The sequence below is a fragment of the Oenanthe melanoleuca genome, chromosome 7, assembly GCF_029582105.1.
Source record: "Oenanthe melanoleuca isolate GR-GAL-2019-014 chromosome 7, OMel1.0, whole genome shotgun sequence".
Lineage (NCBI taxonomy): Eukaryota > Metazoa > Chordata > Aves > Passeriformes > Muscicapidae > Oenanthe > Oenanthe melanoleuca.
In genome coordinates this window covers 10,636,225-10,661,665 of record NC_079341.1, presented here as the reverse complement: position 1 = coordinate 10,661,665, position 25,441 = coordinate 10,636,225, and the positions used below count along the sequence as shown (strand labels likewise).

The 25,441-nt window shown below is 39.4% G+C and overlaps 1 protein-coding gene across 1 annotated transcript in view; it reads left to right on the top strand.

The window, feature by feature from the left end:
- SATB2 (SATB homeobox 2) overlaps positions 1-25,441 on the top strand; it is a 127,220-nt gene that overhangs the window by 37,555 nt on the left and 64,224 nt on the right. Inside the window, exons 4-6 of the mRNA XM_056496733.1 lie at positions 16,980-17,106; positions 19,198-19,321; positions 24,073-24,175. Coding sequence (XP_056352708.1) covers positions 16,980-17,106; positions 19,198-19,321; positions 24,073-24,175 — 354 coding nt within the window. The remainder of the gene's footprint in view (positions 1-16,979; positions 17,107-19,197; positions 19,322-24,072; positions 24,176-25,441) is intronic.

Genomic DNA, 25,441 nt, shown 5'->3' with positions numbered 1-25,441 from the left:
AAAACAAACCGTACTAAACCATGCATGCATACTCAAAGAGTCCCCCCTTTTTATAGACAACTGCCATTTGTTGCAAGGGTTGCTATGGCAAACCAGGGCAGAAAATCCTGTCTTGATGTTAAAGCGAAATACTTAGAAATTGTAAGGAGACAGATTTTGAGAATATAAATTAATTAAATGGCAGTAATTGCATTATTGCACTATCTTGCCAGCGAAATAGCTATTCCTGTGAGAGTCTATTACTGTGTTAGGTCTTGCAGCAGAGTGTAATTTTTTGAATGTGCTCTAGGTTTTCAAAATCTGTCTTTCTGCTTTTATTTAATTCTAACTAATGATAAATAGCAGCTTAGCCTTGCAAAGGTGGTCATCATCCAGCATGCTTGAGTTGTTAAATCTGTAAGAAGACTGAATAAGCATTTGCAGTTTGGGCTTTAAACTGACAGAAATAGCTAACTATAATCTCACCAATCTGGCCTGCATAGCTGCTGGATAGTTTGCTGGATTGGGATAATTGTCTTTGGATTTGGACAGGAAACGTTGCATTTCTTCCAGATAGAAGTCCTACAACTGTCTAATATGCCTTTTACTCCTTGGCTGCCGGAGATGCAAAGTGTCAGGCAAGAAGGAGACTGGTAGAGTACATTACTTCATTTGAGAGAAAAAGCTAAAAAACGGGGCTGTTTTATGTTGCTTGTCTTATTGAGCCCCCTGTGTCCTGAGTACTTAACAGGTCCAACCTCACTGCAGTTGTGTCTTTCTTCAAATCAGCGATGAAACAATTAAGAATAAGATTCAGAAACAGAACTGATAAAACGGATGCTGCCTGGTGTCTTTTTCAAGCAGTTAGAAAAGCTACTTGGACTTCTTTTTTTCTTTCAATGCTGAAAACAAAACAGTTTTGTCTCCTTACATCTATTACAGTTATTCACTAAAGTATTTCCTTACATTTTTAAGTGGGACTGTGTTATTGTCGTTTGATAACAATTGGGGAGAAATGAAGATTAAAACGCTCATTTTCCACATCTGAAATGGGAGATTCAGATTTAAAAGGAGAAAGAGAACAAATCACTATATAGGAAAAGAAATGAAAAATTTTTCTTTGTAAGTGTGTTACCTTGGACCCTGAAGAACCTTACTCAGAGTGCCCTGGTGAGTGAAGGTAGGTGTAGGTGTTTCTGTAGATGTTCTCCAAGCCTCTCTGGTCTCTGCTCCGTTGATCTCAGTTGATCAATCAGCCTCTGCTTGGCTGAATGCGGTGCAGGCCGGTGGCTCTGTTGATTATACCAATATTGCCAGTCTTATGAATTGACCATCTGTTATTTGATTTTGTATGCACTTAAGAATCAGGCAGGAAGAGCACTGGCAGTAGCCTAGGGTTAGTACCTACATCAAAATTCATGAACTCTAGAATCTTCTCAGTTTCACCACTGCCTATTTGTCTTCAAAAAGTCATCATTGGCTGTCCTGCTAGTATAGCCTGCTGCAGGTGGTTGTGCTGGTTAGCAGATGTAAATATGTGCTTCTATCGAAGTTCCAGAGTTCATTTTAGTACACTGAGAGTGTCGTTTTGTATGTTCCCCTTGGGTTCCTGAGTAGGCAGTAGACTGGCCAATGCATGCAAGGAATGGAATGTGACAAGGCTTCTGTGTTGTGGATTGAATTTTATAAGTTTGGAAGAGGGACCAGCAGCTTCCCAAATGGGAATTTAAAAAAAGAGAAATGTAAAAATATTTCTAACTAGTTCATGTAAGCATCTTAATCTGGAACTGGCTGTGTCTAATGCAAGATGCTTTTCATGCCGTTGTGTTTGCCAGCTACCTCTTAGACTAAGGCGTCTGTAGTGATTCAAGAGTTCAACTTTGTGTTAGAAAAAGAAAGGCACTTGTGCAATATCATTAAAAGCTGAGCCAATTTTTTTTTTAATATTACTTGACTCCACTGTCTTTTCTAGTATTTTGTGAGACATTTTTCTTTCTTGTTGCATTTATTGTTATTCAGTTGAGAGGTGATGTAGTTTTCACTGCATTACCTACTTTAAAATGATCTCATGTTCAAGGTTAAAATTAAGGAGTTCTGAAAACCTGGATATTCTGATGGTCTCTAGTGCAGAGATTAGGTATAGATGACTGAGTACTTTGAAAAGGAGTTTTGTATCAACTTACCAGCTTTTCTTAAAAATGACAAAGAAATAATTTTAAAAAGCCAAAAAAGGTTAATTGAATACTACTTTTTCATACGTGTTGCAGTCATTCTTTACAGATATAACATTGTAGCTACAACCAAAATATTCATGTTTATTAGATTTTTTTATACTAACTCTGCATTGTAAATGAATAATATTTATCTAAAATGCTATATTTTTCCTCTATGGTTACAACCACAATTAAACAGATTCCCTTTGTGGAGTTATATCCCCAACTACTTCCCCCCAAGGTATTTTTAAACTTTTTGCCTAAATGATGTGCATTATTTTAATTACAGCACATACTAATTATCTGTAAGGTATTGGTTATTATGTCAGTCCGAGGTGGCACTTAAGTCCTTTTTTCCCCTCACAATTATCAGAATAATATTTGTTTCAAAGGCAGGCAGGGATATGAACCCCAGTTAAATCCTAGCAGGCATGTCATTATCATAGCAGGAGAACGCAAAGGAGCAGGTCCCTCCCTGAGCAAAAGCATCAGAAACAAATGGGTGGCTGTATTTATTTTGGCAGGCTGAAGCTGTTGTGAGCCTGGAGTCCCAGCCAAAACCAAGTGAGCTTGGAGTTGACTTGAGCTGTTTCTCAAATGTTTTTGTGAACTCTCACTTTCTTTTTTTTTTAATTCCCCATGTTGTTTTAATTGTATTTCTCAGTGCTGGGAACATCACACTAAATCTTCCATATTTGTGAAAAGATTTCTCATCAGCTAATAGCAATTGTTTAACAAAAAATCTTCATTGGTTAGGGTAAAATCTGAGCTCAGATGTGTGATCACATAAGGGAAAATTCCATTGAGACTTGGAGTGGAATGAAGCCCCCTCCTTAATACTTTTGTCTAACATATGTCACTGTATTAAAAATAATTACTTTGGTTCCTTAGAGGGGAAGAAGAAGGGTTTTTTTAAAACCTGGAATTCTATATTGAGTAGGCAAATAAACTCCTGAGATTGCTTTCATTGGGAAAGGATATTTTAAATGGTACCTTTTACTTGAATGTTGGCCAGTTTAATTTAGATTATTGCTTCTGACAATTAACCTCGTGTTGGGCTGCACTTGTCTCATTAGCAATGTGGCGAGTGATGAACTTGGATCCATCAGGGCTCAGCTCTCACCTGGGAAACTCCCCCGCCAAGGCTGTGCCACTCCTTATTAACAAAGTATTAACAATTTATTAACAAATCCACCTAAAAGCCATCTGTGGAGGGCTGCGACTAGGGGATTAAACAAACACATTAGTAGTCCTATAAAATTCTTAGAATAGTTTTGCCAAGACAGAAAGTTAAACACCAGAGGAGGCATGGACATAAGTTTTAAAAATATGTTGTTTTGAGATTATTTGTTTTTGATGTTTTCCTTTTCAAACTTTTTGTAGTTTGAGACAAATTTTCAAGGAGAAACTCTATCTCCTTTAAAAAACAGTTTTTAAATAAAAAGGGAATAAATAGAGTGAGGGTAAGAATACAGCTAAATAATTAAAGAATAAAATTCTTAAATTCTATTTTAATGTAATGCTTCATCTGCCAGGAAATGATCAGTTGATTTGTTTTTCATATAACAAAACCAGTTACGCAAGTTGTGGTTTTATGAACTGATTCTCTCTCTTTTTCTCCCCTGATTTTTATCCACCAAAGCAAAGTATCTGTTACTTCCACAATCTGCTGCCCTGTGTTACACAGGGAATATTCTGAAATAATGTCATGTTTTGGTGGTGGTTTGGCAAACAAAAGGGTCGAAGATAATTTTATGCAATAGGAATAATGACTTTACCAACTTCATATAGCTTGAAAGCGTCTCATATAAATATTGTCAGAAAATAACTACTGATGTCCATACCCCAGGATAAAATACAAAGAATTTTCTGGCATTTCTAGGAGAAATAGGAGAAAAAAACTTGTTTGCTTTTCAATTTATTTTTTATTTTTTTTTACTTTTATACTTTATTTCTGAGTTTTAACAACAAACTGTGTACTTGTGTCTAAATTTACATCCATCCATACATACATATCAAATGTGTAGTGTCCACAGCTACACATATCTTTATGTGCAGAAGGGGGGAAAAGTGTTAGTCCCTGAAGTAAGTTTTTTATTTTTTCCTTTTAATTTTTAATTCACTTGTATTATATTGTATCAGCTCCCTACAAATACTTTACTACTTTCACTGTGAAAATCAGTAAAGGAAGCAGGATTTAAGCTGAGTGCTCTCTCTCTCCCGTTACTGTGGCTATGCACCTAATATTTGCATTTACTTAGAAGATACCACACCTGCTAGTTAGAAATAGTTAATCCATTGAATGTCTAAAAATGTGTACATGAAAGCAGATCCAGAAGAAAATATATCAAGAAAGATCGTTGTGGCAGTAAAGTGTGTCATTTTAGTGGAAAAATGCGCTGTTGTGTCCTTGGCTGCAGGGAGGGAGGGGTGTGTGCAGCTGGCCAGTTGGCTGTGCAGCTCCTATGGGCACAGGGAGGATGGTGCCAATTGACTGGCAGCCATCCACCAGGCAGCTTCTCCTGCCCTGGGACAGCACTTTGATGTTTGCTGGGCTGCCCTGCTCTCGATGGGCTGGTGAGCACCCTCGGGCATGGCTCTTGTGAGCAGGCATCCTTCGCTTGTCCCTCTTAGGGCACTTAGTGCTCTCTTCCTCTGTGTATAAATTAGAGTGAAACACATGGGAAGAAGATGGGAAGAAAAGTGACTCAAGCTAAACTGGGTAACTCGTACCCTTGGGGGTAGGAGGAGGAAGGGATGTTAGAGGTTTGTGGTCTGGAGATTTATTCCTGTAGAGCTGGGAGGTGCTGGCATCATTCAGAGACGGGAGCAGAGGTGTAGGCGGGAGGAGGAAGGTGACACTGATGTGGCCTTGGGTGGATGGGTGAGCAGACACTGACCAGCAGAGCTGCTTGCCATGAGGGATTCTCATACAGGCTTGAAAGCGTCTTACTCACTTTGACATATCTGAGGTGAAAAAAAAAAAACCTATTCATTGATTTACAAGCTCAAAATTGGTTTTCTTTGTACACAAGAAAGGCTTAAAAGGCTGGTAGCAAGTTTGAGACCATTTTCTGGCCAGGGGCAGTTGTTGGTGGTTGGTTGTTGTTTGGTTCTGCTGTCTCACTGAGGCTGAGGGAGAGAGTGCATTATTCTTGCCCATTAACCTGTCAAGCTTTCCTGTCTTTTGTAAGACACAGCACTGCAAATTCTCTTTGCTGGCATTAAACTCCTCAGTCATAATAATAGCATAATTTTGCAGTTCTGTCGAGATTGCTTAGAAGTTTTGGTTGTGATACTGAATTGCATTGGCTAATATTTTCTTTCAAGATAAAAATTACTCAAAAGATGCTTCAGGTATGACATTCCTTTTGTTTATGTAGGGCATATGGAGCATATGTAGGGCGTAGCTCACCCCAGTTAATGGAATACGAAGCCCTTTGTACTCTCCATACCTGGATAAAAGCTGGCTTAAGTCCCTAAGTGCCCCCATTTCGTTTGTAAAAAGCTTGTTAGCTTAGCCTTAACACAGAGTATTTTGATTTCAAACTCTTCTCTTACTTTTTCTAAATTAACAGTGTTTTTTGACATCTCCAGATGAGAGGGGCCTTTGTATCTTTAGTTCACTTCTTTGAACATGTGATGAAAAACATTTCACCTGAGAAGTGGGTAAAGGAGGTAATAGAGAGGCCACTGTTTTGGGCCTCCAGCAATAAAATTATTCCTGATTGTGAAGATCGAGTAGAACTTAATTTTCTGCATGACTTGACTGAACAACCTCTTGAATTTCACCAGTGCAACATGTTTAGTCTAGAACAGTTTATGTAGACTAAGCTATTTCTCATAAAATCCTGTAGATTCTTCTCTGATTTATCAGTTGTGTTTAATATTTAATTTTATTCTCCTAGATTGCAGTTTAAATGGTGTGGCTTTGATCTTTTCCATCTGCGCTGCAGTGACAACTGGTCACACTGATTGGGACCCTTACTGCATGTGCTTTTCAAATGAGTTAATCTGTGATAAACTGTAAACCAGGGTCATCACCTGGGGAGCATGAGAGCTGTTTTAGTGCTGATAGGCTCCCTGATTTTCATCCACCATGAACTCTGATGTCAGGTGAAGAAAGAAGAGTATTTTTTTCTTTACTGGTAAGAAGAAATTCCAAATAGTTTTAAGTCTGAATTGCTATAGTATTTTAGGCATCTCAGATTTTTATTTTTCAGAATAGACTTTTCAGAAAGTTTTTATTTCTTTGATGTGTGTACCTGTCTTAAGACCTGCAATATGAAACAACCAGTAATCCTCCATGCCTCCAAATGAACAATAGGCTTTGGAGGAGTAAAATAGACTTTCATTAAGATGCAGATACCTACAGTGCAACCCACATCCCACCACCTGAGTGAGTGCCAAGAGCAGAGAATAGATACTGGCTGTGGGAAACGACTGTCGGCAGGAACCAGATTGAGGCTTTTCCTCCAGGGTGACCTTTGAAATCAATCAGATTGTGAAAATGATAAACTTCCCAAAGCTGCCTTGGTGTGTTGGGCTAGCAGTGCTGCCTCAATGATGAGGTCTGCTCTGATTCCCTGTGCCAGTAAGGAGAGGAGAATATATCTGGATTGTACGAGGGCTATTCAGTGTATTTTTTGAGAAGATGTGTGCAGTGTCTTCATTTTCCTACATAAGACTTTGCAAAGTAGTTATTTATATCTTGTTTTTTTAACTTTAGCACAGTATTGTTAGTTGAAATCCCCAGTCAGATACTCTGTATTTGTGGCACAGCGGAGAATGCTGGCAGCAGTATAGGTTGTGCCTTATGGTGAAATGGTGTCTCTGGTAGATTCCAGGGATTTTCCAATGTTGGTTCCATGTTCTGAATAAGGCATCATCCCACTGTATCTTTCTTTAATTATATTCTCCATAGCTGGGAATGGGACTCTAGATTCCTTTTCTGCTTTCACACATAGAAGCTGTGCATACGTGGGCCCGAGACACCTGGGGCTTTGGGAGATGATTGGAAATGACAGTCTTTCCTCCCTTTTCTCTTGAAATATTACCATTCAGAATTTATTTTTCTTCAATTTGAACATGACATGGAGTTTAGGAAAGAGAAGGAAGGTGAGAGGAGGTACTAGAACTCTCCACCATTTCACAAGGGTGTTCACAGTGCCACCAGGGCCTGAGGCTGTTGAGGCTTGGAGTGTCTGTCCATTAAACACGCACACTGGTTTTGGCTGGGATAGAGTTACTTTTCTTCATAGCAGCTCCACAGTTTCTATGTGCTGTGATTACGTGACAATCTTAGCTGCTACTAAAGAAGTGGGGAACTGGAAATGCTTCTGAACATTTCTACTTCTGAGCATTTCCATGATGTGTGTGTGCTGCAAACTTCAAGATCCAAAATGTGAATAACTCTTTCCAGTCTTTGCCATATGCACAGAAATTTATCATTTAAATTAAAAAAATAGTTATTTCTGTCTTTCTATTTTTTGGTATCTTCTTCACAAAATGACTAACGTGAAGTTAAAATGCTAACAGGATCCAAAAAGGATCTGGTGGCTTTGTAAGAAAATAGGTTCAGTTCTAGGAAGATGTGGGCTAAGAAAACAAATCTAGGTTCATCTCGGCATTAATGTGGGCTCATCAACGGTACAAGGGAAAGCTGTTTTTTCTAAGTCTGGTAACAGTTCCTGCTTGCTCTGAGTCATCTCCTCTAGTGGTGAACTAGTCTTTTTTTTTCTGCTTTTGTTTTCTGTTGATAGGAAATATAGCATAGTTCAGTAACCAGCAAAGCTTTATTTAGACTTGTCAGAAATGCAGAATTTTTTTGCTCTTCCTGGGAATAAAAGAAAAAGATGGGGAACTTGAGATCAGATTGTAACTGCAATAAGTGTCAGTAAAGGAAAACTTCTTACTTATTTTATTCAAATTCATCTGAATTTGCAATGCTGCCCAAATTAAGAACTAGAGTTATTAAAATGTATTTTGAAAAGAAATATTACAACCTTAAAGATACTATTCTCTGACTCTTTCTAGTTGATCAATATGTAAGGGAAGTGTGAGGTTTAGTCCCTTACCTTTTACCTGTTTGTGCTATGAGTCAGACCTGAGCATAAGTATCAATAAACAGTCAGGTCTGTTGCCTATTGTTAAATGTACATGTGCATGCAGATTTTCATGGATACTTTTGATCCCATAAAAAACAAAATAATATAAAAATGCTAAAATGCAAATGTTACCTTCCTCGTTAACTGCTTCATGATGGAATTAGTTCTTAACTGAATGTCATTAGAAATACCGGGATCAAGCTTGTGTATGTTTTTAGATCCTTTGTGGATCTGGATATACTCTTAGAGTAAGGCAGCTACAAAAAGCAGAGGGCTTCAGGGTTGAATGGCAAAAATTACAGTAACTGTATCTTCACTTACTGCATTCATGTTGAATTAGTGGAAGCAGTCATTTGAGATTATCAGTCCTCAATCCCCCTATTTCCTCAGTAATACTGGCTCTTCTATCCTAATAGTTAGATGCTGTCCTGCTAGTTTTTCAGTTGTTCATGTTGTTTTTTTCTCATGGAAGTCGAGAACTGAATGTCTTGTGGGAGGAAAGAAAAGACAGAAGGCAAACCAAAAGTAGTAATTTAGTGAAAAAAACATCCTGCTAGTCTTTATAAAGCTAAGGAAAACCCCAAGACCCAAATCTTACACTAAACAGATTAAGCTGTTAAACTACATAGGCCAGAATATGAAACTGCATTAGTTTAGGGGTTTGTTTGTGCAGCACAGCATGCTGTATGCCCTTATTTTTCTTTGGGCTTGAGACCCATGAATTTTCGAATCTACTTGTAGTTGACTCAACACAAAGATAGTTGGCTACTGTATGTTTGCAGTCTGAGCCAGACTTTCTGTGCTCTGTAGCTGGTACTGTAAGTGGGAAGGATATGCAGATTCATACAAGGCCAAACAATGTCTGTAGGCTTAATTCTAAGCTTATTATCCACTGCAATGTCCTGTTAGCAATGCTCTTTTACAACCTTTAAGACGTGCTTTATGTATTCAGCTGCAATGCCATGCTATTGTGCTGTTTTTACTGCTCAGTACTGGTTTTCCATGTGAGGCTTATAGGCGAGCACTGAAGCCGGGTGAATTGAAGGAGTTTGAGGCACTGGCATCTTTTTAAAAACAAATGCAGGGTTTTCCCCAAAGAAGGAAAATGTCTTATACCTCTTCTCTTCTCCATTGGGAATCATCTTACAAAATTCAAGAAAGGCTTCTGGAAGGTAGGGACCAAAGGCTGTCTGCTCACATACACTGTTTTTGCTGATTGTGTTGTGAGGGAGGTTGTGTTGGTGGTGATGGGCTGGCAAAAAGTTGACAAAGAAGGTTGGACAGCAAATGATTGTGTAAAGCTCTGGTCCTTTTACTCGTGTGCAGCCCTTTGTAGGTGGTGAGGTGGCAGTATGGTCACAGGGTTGAAAATTTGTGGCAAGATGATCTGGGCATTGTTTATGGCTGTTGAGGAACATGTGCAGTGGAGGAAAGCACCACCTGTTGAGCATTCATGTTTCTTAGCAACTTAGGCAACTATACCAAAGCCCCAGTTCTCAGTCTGTAAGGCTGAGCTGGAAGCACATTGCAGGTCCCCACTTGCTGTATCTGCTTATGTTGGCTCTGTGGGGGGCCCTAAATTAGAGACAGGTACCATGCTGGGATGGCAGAGAAGCAGCACATTTTTCCAGGGACCCTGGGACTTGAGGAGAGAGCAGCTGATGTCCAAAGCAAGAAGAGCAGCTGTGGTTTTAAGACGGCAGAGCAAACCTCTACTCATGGCAGCAGCTAAAGAAGCTCTTTGATCAGGGAATAAGCGGAGTTTTGGCACTCTGGATTTCAAGGGCATTCGGCAGGCACTGCTCTGTGGCAGAAGGCACAGCCTGTGCTCCTGCTGTCCAAGGCAAGTGCTCACTTACCCCAAAAATGAGAAAAGACAGGATTGAATGTGGTTTTCCTCAGTGAAGGTGGTAGTTTTAGTAATATAGGAATATAGGAAATGTAAAAAATACTTCAGAATCACGGAATATTCTGAGTTGGAGGGGACCCGCAAGGATCATTGAATCCACTCTGGAAACTTAAGTGAATGGCCCATTGTTTTGTTTTTTTAATAGTGCTTCCTTTGCTTCCTTGCCCTTCTATTTATTTGTGGTATTTCTGTTCTATCATATAACAGTTTTAAAAATAATCCCCTGAAGTAAATAACATCAATTTTTTTTTCCTGTTTCCTTACCAATTATTGACTGTTTTTTCAAACTGAATAGAGGTTGGAAAATTAAATAAAGACTTCCAAAATAACAAGCTCCAGAAAATTTTATTTAATTTGTGGGTTCATTCTGTTCGCTCTCTCTCCCCCCCACTTGTTTTTTTTCTTTTTTTAAGAAGATCTTTATTAATTTAGTCTAGTAACTTAGTGCCTATATTAAATTAATCTAATAAAAGTCAGGGTCCTCACATAACGTTTCCCAAATGCGAAGCAGCATCTATTACATGAGGCACAATCTTTTTACTGTAGAATGTAAACCTGATATGTAGAATTACAAGCCATTAAACTGTTTAGTGTATGTTATTTAAGTCAGATACTTCAGTACAGTCATGCTGGAGGAAAGGAGGAGGCAATGCTAGCATTCAAAAAATTAAAAACGCAAAACCAAGCTTCATGTATCAAAGTGATTTTCATCTATGAAAGTACTCTGAAGTTTGGCATTAAACCTTGTAACACTAACAGGCTTTCTATTGATAATTGCCCCCATGATTCTATAAAATTTTTAATATATGATCATATAAATATCATGTGCAATCATGTAAATGTATGTAAAAAAATGTAGCATAGGCTACATTAAAGTCTGTGTGCAGATACAGATGTGCAAGCCAGAAAGTGTTTAAACTGACTGGCTCATAGATGTGTTGTTTTGTGTTGTAAACCATCACTGCTACAGAGAGTTTATGAGAGCGTTTTTGAACAGCAAGAGCAAAGACTTCCAGCAGCAGCAGTTCAAGGGGATTTGAGCTGCCAGAGCTTGGCTGTGCTTTCCCCTTGGGTGAAGGTCACCCTTTTGTGCAGAGCCCTGAAGTTGCACAAGTCTCATGAGCTGGGGTGGAGCATTCGTCATTCGGGGATTGTGGGCGTTCCTGTTGATTTGTGGATGTGTACATCACAGTGTAATCACATAGTTTATTCCTGTTCTCTCACTGAATTATTTATTATGGACTGAAACGAGGAAGGAGGGGGTTTCTTTTGTATTGGCATAAGCATAGGATTATGTTCATTGTGTGCTTTCAATCACTACATCACTGATATGTCAATTGGCAGAATACAGTCTACCTCACATGTAGGACGTTGCAAAGTCCAATTAATTAATGTTTTTAAAGTGCATTGGGACACTATGAGGAAAGATGCTTTAGAAGCACGGGGGAGGATTCTCCTGATTATTTTTTCCTATTACCCCAATGTGTCGTTGATTGAAATTCAATAGAATAATATAGGCACCCTTATAACAATTGGCAAAGACAATATAATATTTTCTTAGATTTTCCAAAAAGCTAGAAAAGACGGCTTAGTAATATAATACAAAAATTAATATAATCGGTTTATTTTCTTGTAATTTTTTCCCGTTGTTTTTTTCATCCTTTCTGCTTGAAAAGTCGTTAACTTTGCTGGATTAACAGTAATAACTACAAATTATGGCTTTATGTTGTTACAGTGTGATGATATGCTACAGCCATTGTAGAGGTAAGAAACACAGGCTGAGTTGTTATGTATTGCAGGGTAGTGATTTTCTGGAAACTGATTTATGAATAAATAATTCTTTGTACTTATTACATGGGACAGGCAGTTTGCAATTTCTGTAACAAAACACAGCTCAAGAAAGGAAAATTGCATGGTAAAGCATAGGGACAAGATGCCTTTGAAGGGGATAAAGTCACTGTTACAAGAGCCTACTGCCTTGGAGGGAAGTCCTGCAGTGTGGCTGATAGAGAAACGGCTTGGTGGTCTCAGAAATGGAGTTTTATTGGGGATCTCTTTGACGTCTTTCATTTGGAGCTGTAAAAGAAATCAGAAGTTTGGGTGTTAATGCTAACTTGCGGTTTCTCCTGAGTGTCTGTTGTTTTGATAAGAGCTGCTGCTAAAAAACATGATGTTTGATCAAAACTACTTGATTGAATTCTCAAGGCAGCAGCAAATGTTGGTTGTGTTCTTCAACCAGCCTCATGTTTGCAGTCCACCACTCTCAAGTTGTGGTCCTGGGATCTCTGGGATTCAGAGAAACAAATTCTAGGACACCTGCCTCACTTTTAACCCTGGCAGACTGGCATTTAAAACAAATTACATTAATGCTGCATATGCATTAATACTATGAGTATCCATTTAAGATGTAATTCAGGTATGGTTGTAATTTGTGAAATGTGAAATCTAGAGTAAAGCCATGGTAGGAGCAGGGGGTAGTTTGAAGGGAGCCAGTAACAGGGTAAAGCAGGTTCTGGTCCTGTTTGCTCTGTTTAGCTACAAAAAGAAATTTGGGAAGTGCCCATTTTGAGAGTTTGATTATACAGCAGTGATGTATGGGACAGTACCTGAGGTGCTCCAGTAATTGTTATGGGGCTATCCAGATTAAAAGTTACCTGTGCCAGTGAGTGGGAGATGCAGGACCTGGTCTTCAGTCTATAATATGTATTTTCTAAATGCCAGATGTGGCATTCTTAAAATGAGTGTACTACGTGGCTATCTTTCAATTTGCAGTGAAAAATGAGGTTTTGAGCCCATGCAGATAATAAAGTTTTTATGGGACAGTGTGAACTACATAATAATAAAAAGAGTTGCCAGCTTAACTGTGTTTTTCTAGGAAGCAGCTTTCTCCCTTTTGTCGTTTTATGCTCGTGATCAAAGCAGTTATTCTGGAAGTCTGCTTTAGCCCCAGCCTTGCATCCATTCAGTTCACATCTCAGTAGGGTGACATCCTAGGAATAATCCCAGGGCTTTAGGTGCATCATTTTCAGGTGATAAAATAAAGCTTATGAGGATCCGGTGACGATTTCATCATTGGCCTAAGTGGAGCGACATTGCAGTGGTTGTTATGCACGAACCTGACACTTGAGCTCACAGAAGTTTGCCACTGGTTTGTTCTGCCCTTCTTGTGGGTAAAGGGAGTTACACACATTTTACACAAAGTTGCTCTCTCTTTTTTCATTGTCTGCATTTGATGAAGCTGAGGCTTAAAATTAATAAAAGACCTGACTATAGAAGTACATGCCGTTCAAGAACCAACAGCCAGTGTGGATAGAGAATCTCTTCTAAAATAGTTTTTTAAAAAAAACCTTTTGAGAAAACTGGTATCCTTATTGTCTTTAATTGCGTAACTGGCCTGGGCTGCATTCCGTTGTTTCTTGGTTAGTTGAGAGCTGTTCTAGTGCATGGCCATTTCTTGAGTGTGTGCAAGCATTAAAATCTGTTAGCTTTCCCTTCAAAAAACTTTGACAGGAAAAAAGGCCCAGTAGATACAGGAAAGAGAACCAGATTTGTTAACAGAAGAGTTTTAGCACCTCAAGGGAGATGTGTTTTTGTATTTCCTGAGCTTTCTGATCTGCCTTGCATTATCCACACATAATTTTGAGAAGGTCTGGATCTGACAGAGAAGTGATACTCCCAGAGCAGTAGTATATTCATTAATAACACAGTGACCTTTGCTCATTCCTGTCCCCTGTCCCAAGTGTCAGTTGTGGTAGGATAAAAGCTCAGCCAGGCTGGTTAAAGTGATTTTTTTAGAGACCTGAGCTGTACCATTTGAAGTCAGTGAGAGGAACAATAAGAAATGCGTATGTGTAAGTGACCCCTTACTGCCAGGCTGTTTCCATCTTGGGGTTACTGTTTTGCTAGAAACACCCAGTCTGGATAAGAAGGGACCTTTTAAGGTGGAAAAATTTTGGCCTGCTCAGTTTTTACTGAGCAGTTGTTCAGAGATGCCTTAGTATGCAGAGAGCACATTTGCTCAACAAGCTGGCATCATCTTCCCAAACATAGCTCAAGAGTTGCCTTAAGTACAGTGTTGGTGCCATGAAACAAGCACCTGTGAAGTCTGCTGAGGAGCTGAATGGAAACCATGGCTTCTGGCTATCGTTTGGACCAGCTTAATGTGCTCTGGAAAGAAATATTTCACACGTCATATCACACCGGCTGAAAAAATAGCGTGCATCAGCAGTGCTGTAACACAGAGTAAAGGACTCTCAGCAGGTGTTAACGTGCAGAGGCACTGAGCATTATGGTAACACCTGTGTTTGTTTAAATCCAGCCAAAACAATTTCCTCTCCAGTTGTAGAGGAGGATTAAAAAAAAAAAAATAAAGCCTCCCTAACTTCAGGTAGTAGCAGACATTACTGTAGAACAATTTGCATAGTATTTCCCATGGTGCACTCTGGCTGCACTGGGGCTTTTTTCCTCAAACCCTTTTAGTCTGGGGACACCTTTAGTAACTTCAGTGCTTCCCAACCATCTCTTTGTCCTTTGCCAGCATTTGCCAGGCCCGAGCAGTTGCAGATGGTGTGCTCTCTAAATGCTTTCCTTAATTGAATGAAAAATAAAGCCTCTTGTAAAATATTACCAATTTAGATGTGACTTATGGGGCACATATGATGCTTATTTTTTCAATTACATGAAAACTTGGCGAGGTTAAACATAGGAAACCAAGTGTTCTGCGAAGCCAGTATAGATTTCTGAATTTTTAGGTGATTTTGCTTTAAATTATTATATAGCAGGAGGAGGTGAAGGAAGTTAGCAGCTAAATTGTGTTTTTCCAGCATGTATTTTACTCAGTGGACCCTTGATGCTCATTTCATCACTAATATATACTGTACTATATGCATTTCTTGTTGTCACTAGAGATAATATTAAGTAAACTATCCCCTTAAGAAAAACAGCTTTTCTTGGCAAGTGGAATATGACTCAAGGAGCCAGCACTGGAGACATACGGTGCTGTGAATGAGTGCTGTGTGTTACTCTACTGGATCTGAGTCCAGGCACTATTTATACTGCAGCATATTCAGCACCAGATTGTTAAATCTTAATACTGAAACAGTGCATCATTGAAATGTTTTTGTTCTGTTTATGTCCCATTTTCAGGCATTGGATACCAAGCAACACTTAGTAACTTTTTGTTTCGTTGGACAATATCTCTTTGCCAAAAGCTTTCTAATCTGCTCGTGAAGTATTAGCCTGTCTGTACCACTATGTTACAGTGAATTGTGCCACTGAGGATGAACTAGGTCACTTCCAGCTTCTTTCAGTATATGGTGACAGAATGCCTTGCAAAGCAGTACGTCGGTGGTAAATGCAAAGATTTAAGTGCTACAGAAAAGGAGTTGGACTAAAATTATTTCCTCTTCAATCTGTGTAGGAATGGGGAAAAATACTCTGTAGCAGGTACTTCGTGGGCTCCTGTCTCTGCTAGAGGCTTTGTTTCACTGTTTCAGTGTGGTGTTTATTTCATGATCGTTTTTGGGAGATCAGGATAAAGGGTTTTTGTCATTTACTGCAGTTCAGCTAGTTCCAGAGCTGGTGAAGAGCTGGGAGTAGAAAGTGAGGAGGAGACGATTGAAGTTTCTTGGCATCGCAACATCCTTCCAGATACCCAAGAGGAGTTCTTGGCGTGCCTGTTATCTCAGAAGAAGTAGTCTTCTCATGTATTAGTGCATTACTTTTTTTCCTGGCAGTTGAATTTATGGATGTCTTTTCAAAGATCAGAGAGTATATTAAGAAACCTCAGAAGGCATCATTTTGAAGGGGAGAATGGTGTCTTGTCGGGCTGAGCTGAGGAAAGTTAAGTGAGCAGAACAGTGGGGCAATGGGAACACAATGAAGGAGGGAATAAAAGCTGTAGAGGCAATAGTGCAGAACAAGGCTGAACTGCTTTGCTGTCATGTAAGATGGCACTGTGGCTTTCTTTGTTTGGTGTCTTCCTGGAAGTTGTTCCTCGGATTAGTCATTGTTTTTGGTGTGGGTGGGCCCTCTGCAATTGTCTGAACAGAAATAATACCTCTGCACCAAATGGTTTACCATCCAAGTTTACAGTCTTTGTGACAAGCTCATCCAGAAGAGGTGATGATCCCTATTAAAGAATGAACAGAAGTAGAAATAGAACTTACAGCATTCTTCCCCGCCTCCAAAAAGCTATTTTGGATCTGTGGTCAGCAGCTTGCAGTTGTTTGGTTCTTTTTTCTTTTTCCACAAAGAAAAGCAACCGTCTGCATAGTGCAACTTGTATCTGGGAGTGAACTCTTCCTCTTTGGTGGGTTTCCAGTGGCATCCATCCACACTGGGAATCCTATCATGCTTAGATTGTAACAGTGCTGAAAGCCCACGCATAGGAATTTTCCTGTTCAAGTGAAAAGTAATGCATTTATATATTGTAAAGTTTTTGTAGGCTGCAAAATCAGAACTGGAGAGTATTTAAAGCTTATTCTAACTTTAAAAACTAGGCTTTAGAGCTATGATGAAAGATGTGAAGGAAGTCTCCTGTGTTTCCTTGAAGTAATTTAAGAGTCAGGAACATGTCAACAACTGTCTGCTAAAAATTTTGAATCTATTCCTGCTCTTCCCCATTGTTTGCCTCAGGAGTCAGTAGAATACATCTTTCTGGGCAAGACTGCAATAAACCTCAAGGCAGGTCTTGGGAACGATCAACCTTGCTGAAGGGCTTAATAAATGGCTGATAAAATATAAAGGATGGATTTTTTGTTTTCTTTTCAGGAATAATCAAGCTTGGGAGGTGGAATCCCCTCCCTCTCAGTTATGTGACTGATGCACCAGATGCGACAGTAGCCGACATGCTACAAGATGTCTATCATGTTGTGACATTGAAAATCCAATTACAAAGGTGGGTGTTTCTGAACATCTGTCCTTCCCTATTCTCTGAGCTGCTCTGTTGGTTTCAGCATTACTACAGAGATTAGCACATCCTGTCTTCATTAATTTCTAGGCTTTTGATGACACGAAAAGAAAATGGAGAGAAGGGCGGGTCAACTGGCATCTTTTTGGTGCATATTCCAACTGATACTGTATGTTTTGTGAAATGGCAGTATGGTAACAGAGAGGGGAAGGGCAGAAACCCCATCAAGTAAAGATATGGGGCTTTTAGAGGCAGATCTTTCTGCAGTCCATAATTTAATGGATTCTTAAGTTCTAATTTTATCAAATAATAAACTCCTTGCCTTTTTCTAGGGGCTGCAGGATGTGAAAATCCAGGTCATCTGCAGCCAGTTTCTGAATGTGGAAGAAGGGAGCTTTTTTTACTTTCCTTTTTTTTTTTTTTTTTTTTTTGTTCTTCTCCAGTGGTCTTTCCAGCAAACAGAAGACAAGGAAGGAAAGTGTCACTGCAGCTCCACTTGGCGTTTGGAAAATATTTTCCTTCCCTGAGGCCTAGTTCTGATTAGCAAAGCAAAAGCTCCCAACACTTACTTACCCTCCTTTCCTCCCACTCTTTTCTCCTTTTTTCTTCTTTCTCTCTCTTGGTCTTCTAAAGAGTCCTTAAATGTAGGGTCCTTGGCAGTGCATGGCGTAGTCCAGAGCTGCAGATAAGCCTACATTGCACAGCATTCCATAGCTGTATGGCCAGAACACGACAGAGGAAAGAGTAAAAAATAACAGTCAGTCTGGAATAACTTGCTGACAATTCTTTGAAGCTTTGGCTTGAACAGAAGAGGGGCCCACAGGGATATGTGCATGTCCTTTGGTGACAGGTACATACCCTCCATCTGTTCAGTTCAGTTTAGAATTTGGAAGTAGCTGGTGCCTCACTGATATTAAACTTCCAAACAGCAATGTTTCTTTCTTGTTGAATCTTTGATGGTGCTTGGGTTTTCTGATTTCCATGAACAGGTCTTTCCTTGGTTTTATATACTGTTAAAATTTTTCAGCTGGGCTACATCTCTGCTATGTAGTTGTAAAAGAGTGTCTAGACCCTATAGCTGCTATAAAATGAGTGTAATAACTCATTTCCTCAGAAGTGTGAGCTACCGGGAGTTAAATCTGTATTAGCAAAGAGTATGAACCTGAGATTAAGATCTCATTCTTTGTCTTCAAAGTTCCTGAATGCCTGAATGCCACATAAATGAAGGATAGTCCATGAGTTTGAGATAGAGATGATCACTGACTACTGGAACTCCTCATGCAGAACTGAAGGTTCAGCTCTGAGGGAAAAGCCAGGCTGTGAGGGCAGAAGGCAGAACCTCCTTCTGGGGCCATTGGAGAGCATGCATTAAGGCTCTGCAGCAGAAATGACAGGGACAAGCTTCTCCCACCTTTTTGACGTGCTTCTTGGGTCTGTCCCCATGCATGTAGACACAAACCATAAGTTTGTTAAATTAAATTAAAAGAAGCACAAGTCATGTGAAGACAAAAGCTTTACTACATATGCAGTTCTTGTGGAATGAAAGTGAGAATGAACTGCACGTGACAGATGTTTGGCATATGGCTTAATGTGTTTCTGAAAGGCTTTTGGATACTTCAGTGATAAGGGCAGTATAAGAAACTGTACAAAATGAAGCTAAGTTTTCAAAGTCTTGCCTCCACACAATGAGGGCCCTCACTTTCAAGGATTTTGTTATTGGCAGTGCAGCATATATGTTTATTTTTCTACCCCAGCAGGAGTATGTTTGTTGGAGATGATGGCTTTACTCAGCCATCCCTGGGGCTTGCTTTATGCAGTTTCTTTGCTCTCCATCAGGCCTCAGCAGGAGTGGTTATGCACACATATGCCATAGAAGGATCAGCAGCTGCATGCTGAAGTGCATATCTTCTGGTAATTGTGCTTGGTGGGAGAGGGATAGAGGGGAGAAACACCTTGATGGGCTGGCCAAGCAGGAGACTCCAGAGTTGTGCTTGTTGCTTAAAGGTGTGTAGCCCTTGCACGCAAAAAGTGTCTGCGAAGGTGATGTTTCTATCTGCTTTTTGCTTTCTGTTTTGACAGTTGTTCGAAGTTGGAAGACTTGCCAGCAGAGCAGTGGAACCATGCCACAGTTCGCAATGCCTTAAAGGAACTGCTCAAAGAGATGAATCAGAGCACATTAGCCAAAGAATGCCCTCTCTCACAGGTCAGTGCTTTCAGCAGGATTAGGGCAAGAAAGATTTGCAAGAACTAAAGCTCATATTTGTTTTGTGAATAGCATACACTAAACAATTCCATAAATACCAAATAAATTTCTTTCCTTTAGAAAGGAGAAATTCTAATTAATGTGTTAAAAAGTATCTTTACACCATGTTTTCTTAGTGGGTTGCCAGGTAAAAATTATGGATTAATTGATTGATTTTTCATAGAGATGTAAATCCTTAATTTAGATTTTTTATCTGAATATATTGCAGTAGGACTAATGATTCTCAAATACATTCAAAGATTCAAGTGGCTTCTTCCCACTAGAAGAGGTTTGCCTTCCTCCCTAACTCATGCATATCTCTCATCAGCCTGCAACCATGATAAAAAGTATGCAGTTTTAACAATTGTGCCCCAATTTCTAGGAAACAGCAACAAAAAAATGTATATGTAATTATGTTAAAAAAAGAACAAAAACTCAGCCTCATTCTCTGTGACTGCTTTTAAACAGCAGTGATGTCATGTCTATGACACAGGTTCCTACAGATGTCATGAGCTCTATTTGTACTTCAGATTGTCATAATGAGACATTAATAAAATTTTTATGACTTACTTCTCCTTGCCTCTCAGAAAAAACATAATAATACTTTAGCACCCAGACCAGGTAACTTCCCTAGGCATGAAAAATATATTGCCTTTGAAAATGTGTGCTAGAATCAGGTTAATCTGTCCATTGTATCTTTTAAAAGTCACAACATGGGTAATTCCTGCTTCCTAAAAATCCATTTCTTTGCTTGCTCACATCCAACATTTTTTTCTCCTGTTATTGTCTGACTTCCATTGCACTGTATGTTCATCCTGCAATTCATAATCCAAAGCCTCCATGAACCAAGAGAATAATCTCTATTCACTACAAATTTGACTCGCTGTGTTATGATTACACCTCCAGAGAAAGCAGAGAGATTAAATACAGAGCTGGTAGGAATGCCATTCTTCACCTTCTTTAGCCATGTAGGATCTACAGAACTAACAGGAATGGAAGGGTTTTGTAAGGAAAAGCCATGGAACTTGCTGATTTAGTAAAGGAGTAACAGTCACTGTAGATAGGCAAAGTGTGGCATACACATTGAATATCAAAGTATTTTCCTTTTCACACAGTTTAAGTGTAATCTCTTTAAATAGAATTATCTGTGGAATCTGGTCAGCTAATGATGATTGCAGCATATGGTTGTCTCTGCCCAGTCTTCTTCAATATCCAGCATAACTAAACTATGCATCATTTCATATACAGAATTCATTTGTTGTCTGGGTCTGTTTCCTCCCACTTCAGTTTCAAAGCCTACCAGGTGGAAACGCTACAGTTGGTTTACTCCTTCTATAGCCTCAGTCTGACATATATTTACAAAATTACTGATGGCAGAAGTACAGCAGCTAAAATCCTTGCCCCAGTATTTATTTAGGAACAAAGCTAAGAGATCATTCTCTAGGAAACTGAGCTTGCTCACTTTTAAGCACAGGTATAAATCACCTTGGGTAGTGACTAACCCTTGAACTGGGACTGCAGAATGCAGCTTGTATCATTATTATTATTGCCATTAAAAATTTCAGTCTCTTTTGGTTTAGCTCACAAAATGCAGAAGATACAATGGAAGGTTGCATAGAAGCTGTCTATTACCATCATCTGAATATGCCTCTAATACAATTCTTTCTCCCAAATCAGTTTTAAAAAAATATCGTGCCAAATGTGAAATGTCATTACAACCCCCTTGTGGTTAATATATTATTGACAGCAGCAAATTGCAGAGTGGTCTCTTAGGAGTCCAAGCGCAGAGCAAATGCTGCTGTTTATTAATGTGTTCACAGTGCCTCAAGTAGAGGAGTGGAGAGGGGCAGCACGGGGAGCTCCCGCTCCCACCAGCGACGGGGCTCCGTCTCTGGTTCTCCGTGCCCGAGCTCTCCAGGCAGCCCAGATGGGGATTCTGATTGCTGCTAATGGGAAATGTAATCATTCACTTTGATTTAAAATTGTTCTGGTTTTTTTCTGCTAGGTGTATTACATGTCTGCAGCTAGCTATCCTTAGCATACGGCTCCTGTTCAAACAAATAAGTCCCAGTTAACCAAGCTGGGGAGAAGCAGGGTGGGTGGGGGGGAGGGGGGGGGTGTATGTGGCAGAAAGAAATGCAATTATTTCAGCATTTCCATCTTTTCATAGAAATCTTTGACTTTTCTGTGTCGTATAACTCATTTCAGCCCTGACCATGCATTTTGTCTCTTTGCTGGAGCAAGCTTTCTTGGGATGTGAGCGTATCCCATGTTTTTCTCCTTGAACTTACTGCACCATATTTTCTTTGTGTGAATGTTTCTTAGCTCCTGGTCTAAGTAGTTTTCATTCCTCATGGCTGTCATGGCCACACACACACCAATCACATCTGCTGCTTTATTCCTTCCTTAAGGATTTTTGCAGAAATATTATGCATTATTTAGAAATTTGCAACTAGTGAGTGATTCCTCCCCCCCCCTCCTCTTTTAAGTGGATATTTCCTTTCTGCAGACATACCAAGATTCCTAGCAGAAATACCTCTAGTGTTCCTTTACATATAATAGTGAGGATGTGTGGTTTGAAAGTTGTTATAGTTCTTTCCCCTGCAGAAGAGAATCTGTCCTGGGATTTTTTCACCAGTGATTGATTTTCTGTTTGATTTTACTATTTAGTTTAAGCTTTTCTTTCTCAAATAAAGATGATATTTAATAGCTCCATGATTTCAGTAACATTGATTTCTTGTAGAACTGGATGATTTGGAGGAGGAAACTCCCCACCTCCACCCCGCAAAAAATTTAAGAGAACCAAATTGATATATAGACAGAGTTCAACAATTTCCCCACCCTTCCTTAGTGAGTGGAAATTTAACTGAAGTGATGCAAAAAAACCCCAACTTAGCTCAACTTTGTTCAAAACCCTTCTTCAGCAGAGGCTATCGCCATGTCAGGCTTTCTGAATTCTATTGCTTGTTAAAATGCTGTAGAGCAAGGGAAGATTTATGGGCAGGGAGTTGCTGCTGACTGCCACAATGCTAGGTTTATGTCTCAAAATATTGATTTTAATTAGAAAATTGAATCTCAGTTTTAGAAATTGGAGCTGCTACTTAACAAGGCTCTTACTTCATAGCTTTCAGACTCTACTGCAGTGCATCATAGCACCCTTTGAGTGGAAAAGGTAGAGTGAAAAGGCAGAAGAGCCTGTTTAGTGAAACTTGAAATTACCTGTTGAAGACTGAAAGCTGTCTGTATCTCCCAGTTATTTTAGGTCTCTCAGTTTTGCTCACAAAGTTTTGCTCACTCAAGCATTAGGAGCAGACAAGAGTCCTAAGATACTGCAGTGAATGGGATAGGGCAGACAATCCTGCAGAGGCTGGATAAACCTGGAAGAGGGCAGGGATGATTTTGTTTTTAAAGCATTGTTAAATTCAGTGAGCCAGTGCGAAAGCCTCGTAGGTTTCCAGAGATGGCCAAGAGCCTGCAGGAGTCTGTAGGCCAGAGCTTGAAGCCATGGTTTGAGCTTGCTCTCCTTGCTCTCCTCTCGGTGCAGAAGGGTTGCACAAAGTGCCAGGGCTGTCTCTGAGCTTTGACATAAGTGCAGGAAGAGGGCATGAAGAAAGTAAAATACAGTCTGTGGAGAAGATGCATTGGCTCCTGTGTATTAGTGCTGTTAGATTGCATTACCTTGCTGACAGTGTGCATGTGCTAGGAATGATTTGACCCTAGAAGGGTTTGGAAAGGGGCAAAGGAGAGCAAAATATTGTTAAAAGGATTCATCCTCTATAGTATGGAGGAAGGGAAGGGAAAAGTAGAATGGAAGAGCTACCAGTAAGGGGGCTGTTTGCCACCCCATGGGCAGAAGCACCCCAGATATAAAATATCCTTTTTATTGGATATAAAAAGGTGCTGGAAAACCACTCTGCAGCTGTCTCTTCAGTCAGCTTGTATGGAGTTGCTTAGGGGCAATTTGCAGAGTAGGGCGGGGGTGCTGGTTAGTCAAGGGGTGCTGATACTTCAGTTTTGTTGAGCTTTCTTGTGGATTTTGACTGCTCTGTGTTGTAGTATGTGTGGTTCCCTGTGCTCTGAATGGCACTGCTAATTTCTCTTCTGGGTGATTTTTCACACAAGGGCTACTCACACGTTTCTGTAAATTATATTAATTTAACTTATTTGCCTAACTGTTGTTCTGCAGCAAGTAGCACGGATGTTGTCCAGTTCTTGGCTGTGCAGTCTTGCTGCATTTGGAAGCAGAACAGAGACATCTGAAAAGCATTATTTGGATTATGCATGCTGCAGCATCTAATCTTACCTTTAGGATCTGGTTCCTAAATTGTGCTTGGTGCGGTGAGCATGTGTTCCCCAGCACGGCACTGCCTATTGTTATGCAATTAAAGTTTAGCTATTGCAATATCAGAAGTACAAAGCAAAGTAGAACTTTACTCCTTATCTGTGCTGCAGGTCTCAGTGTAGGTTAGTACTATGTGTTTTTTACATATTTGTGCAAAATAGTTATTATTATTTTGTGATTTTATTCATGACTGGGCATATAGACTGGAGAATAAAACCAAATTTTTGTACTCATCAGACAGTTCTTTTGGGTTTAAAGTCACAAATGGATGATCATTATGCACTCACATGTCATTTGCTTTTCCTGGAAAAGATTTCTAATTGTGGAAGATATTTTAAATCTCTTTTTGTTTTTCTTTCTATACTTCCAGAGTATGATTTCATCCATTGTAAATAGTACATACTATGCCAATGTGTCAGCAACCAAGTGCCAGGAGTTTGGGAGATGGTACAAAAAGTACAAGAAGATTAAAGGTAAATTGATTTATTTTGCTTTCCAAGTTCTTGAAATTCTGCTGACAGTTTGAGATTATTTGCTTTAAATAAAAGTAATAATAAGCAATAATAATATTTGTGGATTTGTCTACAAAGAGGACACAGCCACAGCACATTTGAAATTAAATCTGATACTTTACAAACAAGGCTGGCATGAAAACACAGGACACAAAACATGCTTAATATATCCCATTTAACTGTGCTGAAAGATCAACTGTGTTTTGAATTAAGCAAAAACATTTTGGAAAGAAAATGTTGTAGTATCTCAGGATTTAGAAGTTAAATTGCTATGTAAGTTGCCTTAGTTTGGTTTTGTTCCTGAAAGCTAAAACCCTTTTTAGTTTTAAAGTTTTAGACTTGTGTGCCCTTCTTCTCTGTTTTCAATACTGCAAAGTACTGGCATTCCTGCTGTGTTTTATCCTGTTGAATCTGAATACAGAGGATTTAATACTGGTTGTTGGGAGACACATGTAAATAACAAGGTGCTGCACCCAGTGAAGTTAAGAGAAAGGAGCCCATTGTTTGTATTTTTTCTGTAATGAAATTGTATTACTAGGTCTCCAGTGCCTGAGGCAGTCAAATTATTGTAAATAAATTCATCCCATTCTCACCACTGGACTGTCTGATCACCTGTCAGTGGTGCATAAAATGATGCGACAAGCATCCATCATGTGTGGTTTGTTCTTCTGTTCTCCCTTTTCTTTGACGAGGGGCTTAGGTGTGCACTGGACTACTTGTTTTAGTAGGGTTTTGGTTTTTTTCTTTAAGCACTCGTGTGCTTTAAATGCTCATGAGCTAGAAGATAGTCAAAAGCTTTTTCATAATTCTTGGCTCCTCTGTCCCCAAATATCCATTCACCCTTGGAGATGAGCTGTATCCTGGGATAAGGTTTTTCCATAGCTTTTCTCTGTCTTACACCACTGAAAGGAAGATTCATTGTCTGAAGGCAGGCATAGACTGTTGCTGTCGTTTTTGTCTGTGATCCTTTCAGTAGCCAGGAAAATCATAACAGAATTTACAAACATGAAGAAATAGAATAATGTCATGTCCTTCCTGAGAAACCATTGTATTTTTAGTTGTGTAAAGATTAGCACCTTTCAAAAAGAGTGTGCTGTCTTTTCCTCATAAAAGGCTGGCAAACATAAGCTACGAAAGGTTGCTTGTTTTTTTTCCTTAGGACAGACCAGAAATCTGCATAATAATACCATAAAAAGTCTGCTGCTTGAGTTAGGAACAAATGAAACA